This window comes from Pristis pectinata, chromosome 17, assembly GCF_009764475.1.
Source record: "Pristis pectinata isolate sPriPec2 chromosome 17, sPriPec2.1.pri, whole genome shotgun sequence".
Classification (NCBI taxonomy): domain Eukaryota; kingdom Metazoa; phylum Chordata; class Chondrichthyes; order Rhinopristiformes; family Pristidae; genus Pristis; species Pristis pectinata.
Window position 1 is genome coordinate 30,921,759 of NC_067421.1, and position 13,405 is coordinate 30,935,163.

General features: G+C 37.1%; 1 protein-coding gene across 1 annotated transcript in view; it reads right to left on the minus strand.

Moving 5' to 3' along the window:
• Positions 1-13,405, minus strand: part of grk3 (G protein-coupled receptor kinase 3) — a 226,843-nt gene that overhangs the window by 210,528 nt on the left and 2,910 nt on the right. Inside the window, exon 2 of the mRNA XM_052032176.1 lies at positions 8,666-8,742. Within this exon, the coding sequence (XP_051888136.1) occupies positions 8,666-8,742 (77 nt within the window). The remainder of the gene's footprint in view (positions 1-8,665; positions 8,743-13,405) is intronic.

Below are 13,405 nucleotides of genomic sequence, written 5' to 3' on the forward strand. Positions count from 1 at the left end.
ATTTCCCTTTACTTTAAAGCTAATTTCCAATTTGCAAATTACCCCACATAAGAAACCGATCACACCTTAATTTGTAGATAGAAGTGAACAACTGGATCTGGCAAAATGCAAGTTGTGTACACCTGCTAAGAGGAGTAGGATAGGGCTGAATGGTGGGAATACTCCAGGAGGGTTTCAGAAAATTAAGTGAGTGAGATGGAGTTAATAATAAGTAGATTTTTTTCATGAAGCCAGCTAGATAGACTGAATGAGCTATAATAGTTCCATCCTTTCTTAATGCTAGACAAGTGAAATGAAATCAATGTGAAAAACTGGCTCAGGAACTCTGTAAAGGAAAATACCACACAGAGAGCAAATATATCGAAAACAGGAAAAATTCAAAAATTATTCCTATTATATTCTAAACAATTCTTTGGAATGGTATAAAGGCATTACATTGATTGGGTACCTCATTGAATAAAATGTAGCAGCAATCCTATTTATTAATAACAGACCAAATGCAATCTCACAATACAGCAACAATTCTAGGATTTCGTAGAGTAATTAATGATGAATTTCAAAATTAATTTGTCCGTTACAGTCACTAACTCCTCAACATATCCAATTACCCTATACGATACATTGAGACTGCAGAACTCCTATTGGGTTCATAAATCATCCCACAGAATTCAAAGTCCATGTTAAATAAGATTATTTCTTAACAGAATGTTCTGTGCAAATTTCTTTGGTCTTGTACCACTTGGTGACAGTCCTGAGACTGGCTACCCTACCTGAGCCTGACAGACCTAACAATATTTGTGGTGTTCAGATTGGGACAGATGTCTTTATTCTATTAAAACATTCAGGTTTAGGTCAGGCAATGCCATGTTGGCCCAGCTCAGTACTTTATCCAGGTCAGGTTGATTAGCTTAGTACTACTGCTGATACCCTCTGTTGCTGATCAACAGAAACATATCAAGTCTTTTGTTTTGCTTTTCTACAAATGCCTCTGGATCAGGTTGGGTATGGAAAAAAATTAAATACTTGTACTCGGCTCAGGATTGTACTGTCTGTGGGCATGTCAGATTTGGGTTGAATTTTAATTTTATACTTGAGCAGAACTCTAATACAGTGAGTACAAAATGTTATGCAGTCCCTTCCAGTATAATCCAGTACAGATTTTCCTTACTATCTACCCAATGAAAATCTGACACCAGTACTGTCAAATTTAAATAGCAGCTATTGTGAAGGTGAGGAGAAGTCTGCGGTAAGTAATTAATGCACCACACAACTGTCTCCATAAAATGTGAAGTAGCGCTTTCAGGCCAGCTTCCTTTCTTATTTTAAGTGAGATACAATTTGTGCACATGTACAAACATAAACCCCCTATTTCCTCTTCTAACCAACAGCCACCGTTCTATATGAATAGTGCAGACATATCTCCCTCATTCATCACACTTATCAAATGCTCACTCCACTCCTGGCAAATGCACTATGAGCGGCAGGCAACAGCTGTCCAAAAGACACAATGCATTGATACACCCCCACCTTCAGCAACACCCAGAGACTGTAACCTAACTTCTTTATAAACACACTGTGCCTTGGCAGAGATGAAGCTGCTTATCATTTTTTTATTGTACGTCACAACAGCAAGACTTATTTTGTTAAACTAAAGTTCTACCTGGTTCCTTGTTAAACATCCTATGGAGCAGTGAACTCTCCTGACCCACATTCCTCCTTCAAAAATAGCATCAGATGCAGCTTAACTACTCTCTCTTTATTGTTTGTGGAACATTGTTGCTATAAAATGGCAGTCGTATGTCACATATTGGAAGAGAGGAGAGATTACGTAAACTTGGCTTGCAGTTAGAGGTTAAGGAATGATTCAATTAAGGTCTCTAGGATTTCTTTTGAGTTTGATGAGACAGATAGAAAGATACTTTCTTAGATGGTAGGGTGTCGGTAACATGGGGACATACAAGAAGAAAAATTCAGACAGGAAAGAATAACACTGTTTCAGATAACAAATGAAACAATTCCATAAAAAACAATAGATGCCAGCTCAATTAATAAACAAATATATATTTTCAAGCCAACTATATTCAGGGTTATGGAGCTAACATATGTGGACAAAAATTACAATATAGATTGGCCATGATCTCACCGAACGACTGAAGAATCTTGAGGGGCTGACCAGCCTGCTCCTGTTCCATATATTTCAAATTATCCATCAGTATCAAACGAATACATCAGGAGGTATTGCCTCAAGAAGGCAAAATCTATCATCAAAGATCTCCACCTTCTGGGCCATGCCATCTTCTTGCAGCTACCAATGGGCACGAGGTACAGAAGCCTGAAGTCCCACACCACCAGGTTCGAGAAACAGCTACTTCCCTTCAACCATTCGGTTCTTGAACCAACCAGCAAAACTCTAATCACTACAGTTTAGCAACATTATGACCACTTTGCACTAAAATGGACTTTTTTTGTTCTAATTGCGTTTTCTTGTAAAAAAATATGTATAATTTGTGTTTAATTTGTTTTTCTTGTGAATGCTGCTTATATACTATGTGCCTGTGATGCTGCTGCAAGTAAGTTTTTCATTGCACCTGTGCATACATGTGCTTGTGCAAATGACAATAAACTCAACTTTGACTTTGATTTCATAATTTTCCAAAGGTCAACAACGTGTCTTTTTAAAGTCAGAGTCCATTTTTCTTTCTGTCAACAAATATTTGAGAAAAGTCTATGCAGGAGCAATTAAAGCATCTGATGCGTCGTAGTTTGTGCTGAGAGTATATAAATTGTACGTCAAAAGAACTCTTTACGCATTTTAGTTCCCAAACACTGAAATGCATGAAGAATGCAATATAATATATAGGAGTAATAGATAACACAATACAAGGTTATTATTAAATTTATAAAAAAGGCACTATACTTGGACTGTTCGTCCTAGTCCAATTAGAGTATCCCCATAGGCACCAAGGTGACAAGAGATCAAGTTGGGATTGGAGGCTGAGGAACTCCTTCCACTGGGTGGACAATTTAAAAAGGGTCAAGACGAAAAAGGCATGTACCCAGAGGTGTCTTTGTGCATCTTCTAGCAAGCAGTTCCACAGTATCAGTAGCTGGCCTTTAATAATTTAATATCCCAAGAACCGTCCCTTGAATCCATTTCAACCTTTAGTCTATTTTCTGGTCCAGGAATCATCAGAGGTGGATAAACCTTAAGAATGGTAACCAAAATCCTCTGAATACTCTTTGTTCTTAAAACCATCAATTTCTACATTGAACACAGGGAAGCACTACTGGATAAAATAATTTATTTTTTACAATTACTGGTCCCAGCTAATGTACCACAAATCACCAATGGTACTTGTTTTGTATGATAGGAAAATAAAAGGCAGCTGGTTAAAGCTAATGGATGCACGTACGAAAGTCAATGAATTCTTTTGTTTTTTATAGCAACTGTCCCTCAAGAGACTTGATTGGGAGGACTGAGTCCATACTAAAATAGATGACGCAATAATTGTAAGAACATATTCCACTGACTTTAATAGAAGTCAGAAAACTCTTTCTGACAAAGGGTCTTCGACCTGAAACATTAACTGTTTCTCTTCCCTGACCTGACCTGTCAAGTATTTCCAGCATTTGCAGATTTTTTGATTTTCAGAAATCAGTCATTTTGCACAATCACCCAATTCACCCAAAAGCTACCCCCAGTGAATTTTCATCCCAGTTTGTATCTTCTTTCCAATAAATGTTTAATACCAAATACCAAAAATGTGAATGAATAAATTTAAATGGTAAGCAGTCTCTACCATTATATTGCTGGGCTGCAATGACGAGAAATTTTTCAGTGCACAATAAAAAAAAATCTCAAATTCATCACCAAGAGCCCTCAAATCCTATAAGCACTGGCATTTGAAAGAGGTGGTTTAAAACAGTTAATTCTCCAATTGCAATATTTTTATGGTTCTCCTGTTGTATTGAATCCATATGCCAGCTGTGTCAGTTCTCCTTTAAATGAATAAGTCATGTTGCAGATGGACATTGGACAAAATGAGCTACAGGTGACAAACAATCTGCTGGAGGAACTCAGTGGGTCAAACAGCATCTGTGGGAGGAAAGGAATTGGGTCAAAACCCTGCATCAGGACTGATCTAATTGCAATTTTCTGAGTTCCTCCAGCAGATTGTTTGTTGCTCCAGATTCCAGCATCTGCAGTCTCTTGTGTCTCCACTGGGCTACAGTAAAACAGGTGCTGAATTAAAAAGAAAAATATCTGCCAGTGCTGTAAATTAGACATCAAAAAACTTTTAACTTATAACTGCAATAAAATCCCAATAAGGTTCACTGTAATTAGCAGAACTTACTGCATCATCAGTTTTATCTAATTCTCTCTGTAATATATTTTTCATTCTGCACAGTTCCTGTTCAATCTACATCACCATCCCAAGTGATTGTTCATATGTGCAGAATGAACTATGCATGTAGCCCCTTTTACACTGCAGAGCCAGGATGCCATCCCATGGAAATGTACCATGCCACCAAATCTCTGTGAAGGATAGTGTTTAGACTTTGTGTAAAGATATGCCTCTGCACCTCATTAGCCTACAAGGCAGTTAAGTCCTTATGCATCCCCTGTACAGCCTAAACACCACAATGTTCAATATGGCAGTTTCTGTGGAACCCATTATGTAGTCTGCAAAGCTGCCCATGTTGATAGTCTTCCATTATTTGTGCACATAATTCTGACAAGATTAAAGATCATGATCTGGATTAATTTATTGAACAGCACAATTCCACTGCCTCTCCCACATAAAACTGCAACTGGTGAGGAAAACCAACTTTTTGTAGGAGTTGATATTTTTTCCAGAGGAAGCCTGGATTCCTTTCAAATATAAATACACCATAATTTTCTTTTAAATTATAATGTAGAAGCACATTGCTATAAATCATAAGAGAGTCAATCCTCATATCGTTAATGACAGAATTCATAACCATCATAAGTGCAATCCTATACACTCACACAGTTTTCATAAAATGATCTTTGGTTTCTTAATTTTAAGCTAGAAAGTTGCAATTAGATTGCTGCAGTTGACAGATGTTGAAATTCTCCGCCAACACATTCTTAAGTGAAATCTTAACACTGCTACTAGTTTTGCTACCAACCTTGCTTCAGATGTGAGATCTGTGTCTGCTCTGTATAGACTGAATTTTTTTAGACAGATTCTTCAGTTTCTATCAAACTGCATTTGTAATCCTTTCCTCCCAAATAAAGTACACTTTGAACATGTACAGTGTTAACATGATAGAGGAATTAGGTTCTTATCTGGCTTTGATTATGCTTTTATATAGGCCATGCACAAAAGTTGCACGAGTTTTCTAATAGTAGCAGAATCAGTAGGTATTATAATGAAATCCTTTCCAAGCACACAACACAATAATGTTATTTGAAAATCAAAACAGAAATGCTAATACAATAACAACATCAACTGCAGTAAGTCAAAGATTCTTAGATAAGATGCGATCAAAACGACAACCTTGCCTGTGTTTAAAAATGTAGCAACACAGATAGCAAGGAAATGTTAACATGAAGCCAAAGCAGCTACTGAGGTTTCTTAGAAAGACACTGTACAGCTGGCACATACAGCATCTCTCCAGCTTACAAAAGACCTGACTTAGGGAAATCCGACTTTATGCAAATTCTTCCACAAAATGTTTTTAAAGCATGTAACCTTCCCACAGTAATCAAACAGATAGGTTATCTTTAAGAATGCAGCTGCCACCACATAGCAGGAGGCCATTTAAGAGATTTGCTTTGGAAACAGACACGGCAAATTTCTTCTATTGACACTTGCAAAATACTTTATCAAACAATGTAACGTCCATTAATACTTTAAGGCCATCAAGATACCCTATGGATGTGGGATATTCTGATTCTGTACCATTGCAAGTGCACAGGGGAAGACAATAAATAAATGTTCATGTTAATCGACTCTCATTGAAATTGTTAGTTTCTGACTTACAGGAAAAAAACTGGTTTATGGACAGTTCTCAGAAATGGAACCCTTACATAACCCAGGGACTGCCTATACTGTATTTTACAAAATGCCTTCAAATACACAGAAACAAGAACAACTTCTCTCCAAGTATATCCACAGCACAAAACATTATGACTAAGACCATTTCACAGCTCAAAGAGGATTCTTATGGTAGTCTAGACTGTGCAAAGAATGGACAGCTGGTCAATTCAGTTCCAGGGACATCAAAATTAGCTCTGTCAAAATACTAACTCTACCCATTATTAGTGCTATCCTGGATCTCAGACAAATTAATGGGATACCTATTTATTTGCATGTCTCAATTACACAGTTCTGTACATCAATTTCTGATATAATCTCATTAAAAATTAACAAGTAATATCAGACAGAATCAAAACATTGCCAATGACATGAGACTGAAACATGATTTTAAACTTGAAAATTATTTATTAACCCAACTCCAGGCCATAAAGTGAGGCGGACTAGTAGGTAATTTTCTTTTCAGGAAACATCTAACCATCCACAAAAAGGACCACGAATTTCACTTTTTGCTATCCCATTCCCACTCTGATCCCTTTCCTCAGCTTTTGGAAATGTCACATCAAAGTCCAGAATAGAGGATTTAAAATAATACATGTAGGAAGACATAAAAAAACCTCCCAGAAACACTGTAGAACCAAAGGCCCAGTCCAAATGAGAAAGTTAAAGAATTTAATGAGCCTGAAAATGGATAAATGCCAGGCATCTGATGATCTATATCCCAGAATTTTGAAAGCAGTGGCTATGTGATTTCTCTGGTTATCATCACTGAAACTCTGCAGATTCTGGTACGTTTCCTGCAATTGGAGGGTAGCAAATATTACCCCACTACTCAAAGGAAGGAGCGAGAAAACATCGAACTGTTGACAGGGAACTGTTAGCTTAATATCCAGACTTAGGGAAAAGCAGGTACAGCAAGAAAGTAGGAAGGTAAATGGTATGCTGGCCTTTATCACAAGAGGATTTGAGTACAAGAATTAGGGATGTCTCACTACAATTATACAAAACCTGGGGCATCATATACAACTTTGGTCTCCTTACTTAAAGAAGAATGTATTTACTTCATAGGAAGTGTAGCAAAGATTCACCAGAATGGTTTCTGGGATGGGGTTCTATTATATTACAAGAAATTGAGGACGTTTTGCCTAGCTAAGGACTTTAGAATTTGGTTTCACAGTCTCAAAATAAGGAGCTGGCCATTTGACACCAAGGTTCCTGGCCATGAGAAACATCTATTCTGCTTCAACCCTGTCAAACCTCATAAAAATGGTAACATTTCAATGAGATTGTTTCTCATTCTTCTGAAGAGTGTAGAATTCCTCATATAATAAACCTGCTATTCCAGGAATCAATCTGATGAAGCTTCACTATACTACCTTTATCACAATTATAGTCCTCCTTAGTTAGGGAGGCTAACACCTGTACACAACATTCCAGAGGCAATCTCACTTGGGCTCTGTATAATTGGAGCAAAATGCCTCTTTTTCATTGCTCATATCATCTTGCAATAACATATTGTATGCCTTGCTAAATGCTTGTTGTACCTGTGCATTAACGTTCAGTGATTCATACACAACGACAGCTTGGTCCCTCTGAATATTTAAACCTTTCAATATCTCACCATCTTAAAAAAAAACTGCTCTTCTATTTTTTCTACCACAGCAATGACCTATATTTTTTCACATTACATTCCTTCTATACTTCCTGTCTATATTCCCTGATGCCTCTTTGCATCCTCCTCACAGCCTACAAAGGCATCTAGCTTTGTATCATTAGCACACCTAGATCTATTACACTTGATTCCCCCACGCAAATCATTGTGATACTTGTAAACAGACACTTGTCCCAATACCAATCCTTACAGCAACCCATCAGACATAGCCTCCCAATCTAAAAGTGGCCTGTTTATTCCTCCCATTTTCCGTCAATTAATGAATCCTCAATCAACAGCAGTACATTTTCCCTATTCTCACAATCTAATATTATTTAATAATATCTTATGTGGCATCTTATTGAAGGTCCAAGAAGACCATATCAAATGGTTTGCCCTAATCTACCCTGCAAGTCACAACCTCAAAAATCTCTTAATCAATTTGTCAAAGCTGATATCCCTTTCATGAATCAAACTTGACTCTGCCCAATTCCATTTTTATTTTTTAATCTATTCTCAGACTTGTGACAAGGTTGGAAACAAACAAGGGTTTTCATGTTTAGCGTATTGCCCAGTGGCTCCTGTACATGAGTAAGGCTCCCGTGCAACAACCTGTGCAACTGTAACATTTACTTTATTTTGCATTCTAATTTGCACATAAAGAATGATAACTAGGATGAGGCACTGGCCAGTCGCAAACACATGCAATACCAGAGCCCAGCAAAAGTCACAACTTTGAGAGAGAAATGAAGAAAAAGATAAGAAAATGATCAAAGAGGAAAAAATGCATGAACATCAGGCTCAACCAGTATTCAAACGATTGAATTTCAAAACCTCTTTGATAACATGTCTGCTGTTTATATGACACTGTTAAAAACAGAACTTAAGAAAATCAGCCCCCTGCAAACATAACCAGTATCACTGAAATATGTGCAATTTTTTCACTTACCGATTTTCTGGTTGAAGATCTTCTCAAAGGTCAATTCATCTCTTTCCTCCAAATATTTTTGCATAACACTGCGTATACTGAAAATTAAAAATAAAAAATAAATATCTCCCAATTGTTTCATTAAGAGCAGCACATTGACTCCAATCAACTGCATTTTACGTAGACTAACATAATTAATTCGTTTTTTAATGACCTGATTAATAAATTATAAACAAGGAGGGAAAATGCTGAAATCCACTGATATGGTAGCTTTTTTTTTAAAAGAAATTGTTTTGCAATTTTTATTTCTGTTTTTTTTTTAAACTTTTTTTTTGGTCACCCAATGTCACAAACCCTCTACCAAAGACGTAAGCTCTTAACTCAGTCTGATAGTGCTGATCCATTTTGGTCATTTGTTGGTGTACAGCAACTCCTCCCCTTTCCATTGAAGAACTCATGCACCCACTTCCTCAATTACTCCCTTTATCCCGAAATGAAATATATTTTATTTTAGTCTATCCTAAAGCACAAATGACCATCTCCAACCCCCATCACACTCCATCATTAACCAATGCACTTGGATGGCTTTATCTTTTAACAGTAGCCCCTCTGCAATATGAGCAACACCATAGCATGGGAATTTACAAATGTATATAGCTCCAATCTTATTATCCACTGTTTAATCATATTATTCTTAATCAAAAACATTTTGAGGACCTTACCAAAATTATTGATGCTATTTTTAATACAGTTCTAGCCAATAAATTCATTCTCACTACTTCTTTACAGATTATCATCTGATTTAACCAACTGCAACCAAACCCTCCATTTAGTGGACAACAATAGAGCATGGCACTGAAAGACAACAATCCAAGGATTAAAGTGCTTCAGTTGTGATTTCTGTATTGATTACAAGAACAAATACTGCTAACTTGAAGAAATTAACAGCAGGCTCTCAATGGTCTTCTTTTAGTTGTATTGTTATCTATAAGCTATTGGGGACACCTTAATTACACTAACGAATTATTTCCCTCATTCATTCACCACCTAAAATTGCCTCCACCACTGCCACTAACACTGACAGATCTCTAACCACCTGGACTTGAGAATGATGCTGCTCGTATTTTACTGCAGTGAAACAAAGTTGAAAATCAGGTACTAATACAAGTTCTCATGCAATCAAGTGACCTTGCCCTTTCTCTGCAATCTCCTTCACCACATATTTATCCATAGCTTCTGCTCTGCCTGACTCTGGTATAATGTGTCTCCCCTTATTTCACAATCTTTCAGCCATCAATGCTGTGTTCTTTGGAAATTCCTATCTTAATCCCTCTGCTTTTTAACTTCTTTAACCACTTAGAAGCCTTTTCAAAATTCATCTTTTCAACGTGAGTCACCTTGCCCTATTTTGGCATCATTTCTCACCATCATTTTCCTTCTATAAAACAAAACAGCCCATCTTGACACACTCATCCTATTATAAAAGGCATCTTCTACTTAAATGCAGCAGAACAAATCAAGTCTCTGCTTGCTTTGCATCAACAAAGTTTCTTCACCTTATTCTGCAAATGACAAGTGATTGCAGAAATTAATCCCAAGATTTTCTCAGAATAGCTCAGTTCCCTTTGCTTACGTAGTAAGGGAAAGAAGACTTCAATGACCCAACAGCTTAGTCTGTTGTGCAAACTGAAAGATGTGTCTTGTATGATGCCAGTTAGTTGATCTCATTCCTCTCAGAGAAAGAAAGGCAGCAATTTGCTTCCACCAAGAAGGAGGATCAAACCCATCATCTAGTGTGTTTGTAATGGTCCAAAATACATAGCACTATTGAACTAGTTCTGTAGATAGACCACGATCACTGTGCCATTCCCCTTGCAGTACCATGGCAATGCAGAATTCGAGATGAATAAGTCACCAAAACCTAATGACATGCACCAGCGAATATTGAAAGGGGCCAACAATTTTTCTTTCTTTGGATATGCAAATTGTGCACTGAGCTGGAGAGCAGCCAATGCACACTTCTGATAAAAAAGGGAGGGAAGATAAAGTTAAAAACTGCAGACAAATTAGTTTAATGTTGGAAGTGGACAAAATCTCAAAATCCATAGTAGGTGATAAACTTAGTACACAATTTGAAACACAGGATTTATTCAAAGACAGCTACCATGGACAAGTTAAAAAGGCAAGATACGTTTCAAAAACTTAACAAAATTTTGAAGAAATATTAATTAAAATGGATGCAGCAAAGATAAATGGTTAAGAGGCTACATTTTAAAAGGCTTGATTTTAAAAATTTCCAATCATAAAAGGATCAAGAAGCATTGCCACATCACTGGATGTCTTATTGGTATTACTTAAATTGAAGAAAGTTTGGAAGTGCTGTATCCATTTTTACCTTTTTACATTTATTAAAACGATACTGACATTTTTTTATTGGTGAGGTTTTCCTACATTAGGACCTCAAGCTTTAGGGTTCAAAACAAGCCATATGTTCCAGTCATTAACACCTGCTACAAAAAAAAGTACAGATGGTTTCACAAAAGGAATTAAAGGAAAAATATTCTAGCACGCTGACTTTTGTATCGCCAAACTCCTAGTTCATGGGAATTCATGTTTAAACAAGAGTCCATTAGTGACACTATATGCAATTAATTCTCCATAGAAAACTGCAGCAATTTCGGACAATAATAGGCTTCACTTTGCATTCTGTTAGTCCTGGAGGCATTAAAAAAAATATCTACCCAGGATAATTCAGGGCAATAGAAACAGAACACAGAATATCTACATTCGACAATGGTACTTTTTATAAGACTATAATTATTTAAAACATTTGGTGATGGTGACTAAAATCGTTAGTACATCGTCAAGGTGCAATGGATTAGAGAAGCAAAAGAGAAATGGATTCCCTTAAAAGTTTTTGTTCACCTGCCAGAGAGAACAGAATTGCATTTGTAAATATGATGAAGATGTCAGCCTAATACATTTAAAGTGAGGAAGACTTGCATTTATATGGCATCTTTCTTGTCCCTTTCAGAACAAAAGAGCTTTTCAATATTTTCATACTTTCTTTCGAATTAGAAGGATGTCATTGGGCCCATCCAATCTACTCCTAATCTCAGGGCAATTCCATCAATCCCATTCCCCCATTTATTTCCCTGTAACTTAATCTCTCCCACATGCCCATCAACTCCCCACACCCCAACACCTATACCCACAGTAACCAATTAACCTACTAGCTCGCACATTGTTGGGATGTAGAAGGAAATCTGGGGAAAACTGGGGAAAACCTAGGAGTTCAAAGGGAGAATGTGCAAACTCACCACAGACAACACCAGAGGTTGGGAATGAACCCTGGTTGCTGGAGCTGTGTGACACAGCAAAAGTATCTGCTGCCCCACAGTGCCATCTTTTGCAGGCAGTTAAGTATATTTGAAAGTGCAATCACTATTGTAATGTCGGAAACACGGAAGCTAATTTGTGTAAAAAAAAGCTCCCACAACAGTAGCATGATAATGACCAAATAAAATGTTTTTAGAAATGCTGAAAAATTTGGCAACTCTTTATGCAACACCAAAGTGCTCAATTTTCTGGATCCTTCCCCACTGCCACTCTCTGCAATTGTTGTTTGTTCTCCAAATTACTAACATCAGAGCATCAACGCCTTGCTTAGTAGGATGGGTGCGAGTTATCATAACCACACTAACAAATCCATCAAGAGGCGCACAAACTTTTCGTCTCCCTAAGCCTGAGACACAGAGGTCTATTTTAGGTTAACCAGACAATATCAACACACACCAATGGTGAAACCGGCATTTTTCTAGGCTCCCATGGCTGGCATTTTCCAGATAAGCTCACTTGAACCATTGAAGAATGCAATAAATTCTTCCTAATTAAAAGAGCTTCAATTTAAGGTATTGCGAATCAACTGTTCAATAACTGAGGAACAGGCTGTGGCACTGGGAAAAAGCAGAAAAGTCATTTTAAACTCGCAAGTAATACTTAATTGCAGGCATGAAATACCATGAAGCAAAATTCTTAAATATAGACTGGACATATTTTAACAACATTTTTAAATATGCTTTTAATAAAATGTTCTGTACGTAGATAATGTATATATCATTTTAAGTCTAGCAATAAAACATCTTCCACCTTATGCACACAAGTGTTAACATCATTAATTCTCAGGTCAAGCACAGTGCACTTGAATGCAAAACAAAGCTACCTTTGGCCTGGGTAAGATACAGAGAATTGCATAGGGAATTTTACTCCATGAGGTGCTTCCGAATTTATGTATGGCCCAGCCAGAAGCTGAACAATCCTCCACCTAAAACTCATTGTTCAATAAGATGAGGAAAGCATAAATCAGGTGCAGCATAACGTTTCTGTATTCCATCCTTCAGTATTGCCAGTTCCAACCACAATAGAAATGTCCAAATCAAATTCCACACATCTGCCATTCTTTTAATATTTCCAAAACTCCTTTAATACTGGAAGTGTTCTGCTTTAGCAATCATGAAAACTGAATGCAGTAGTCTGTGCTAGGATATAGTCCCACAATCGCTGGCAGCTATATGGTACCTCATCAAGTGGCTATTCTTCATTTAGTTTAAACTGTTTTCAACCATGAAGGGAACAGTAACTGCAACATTTTCCAGCAGAGGACAATGGGTATCAATTAGAAGTTAAGAATCTTGGCTGACTTTTCCAATCTCTTGTCTCTGACCACTGACATTAATTGCAACACCCCAAATTTGGCCTGCA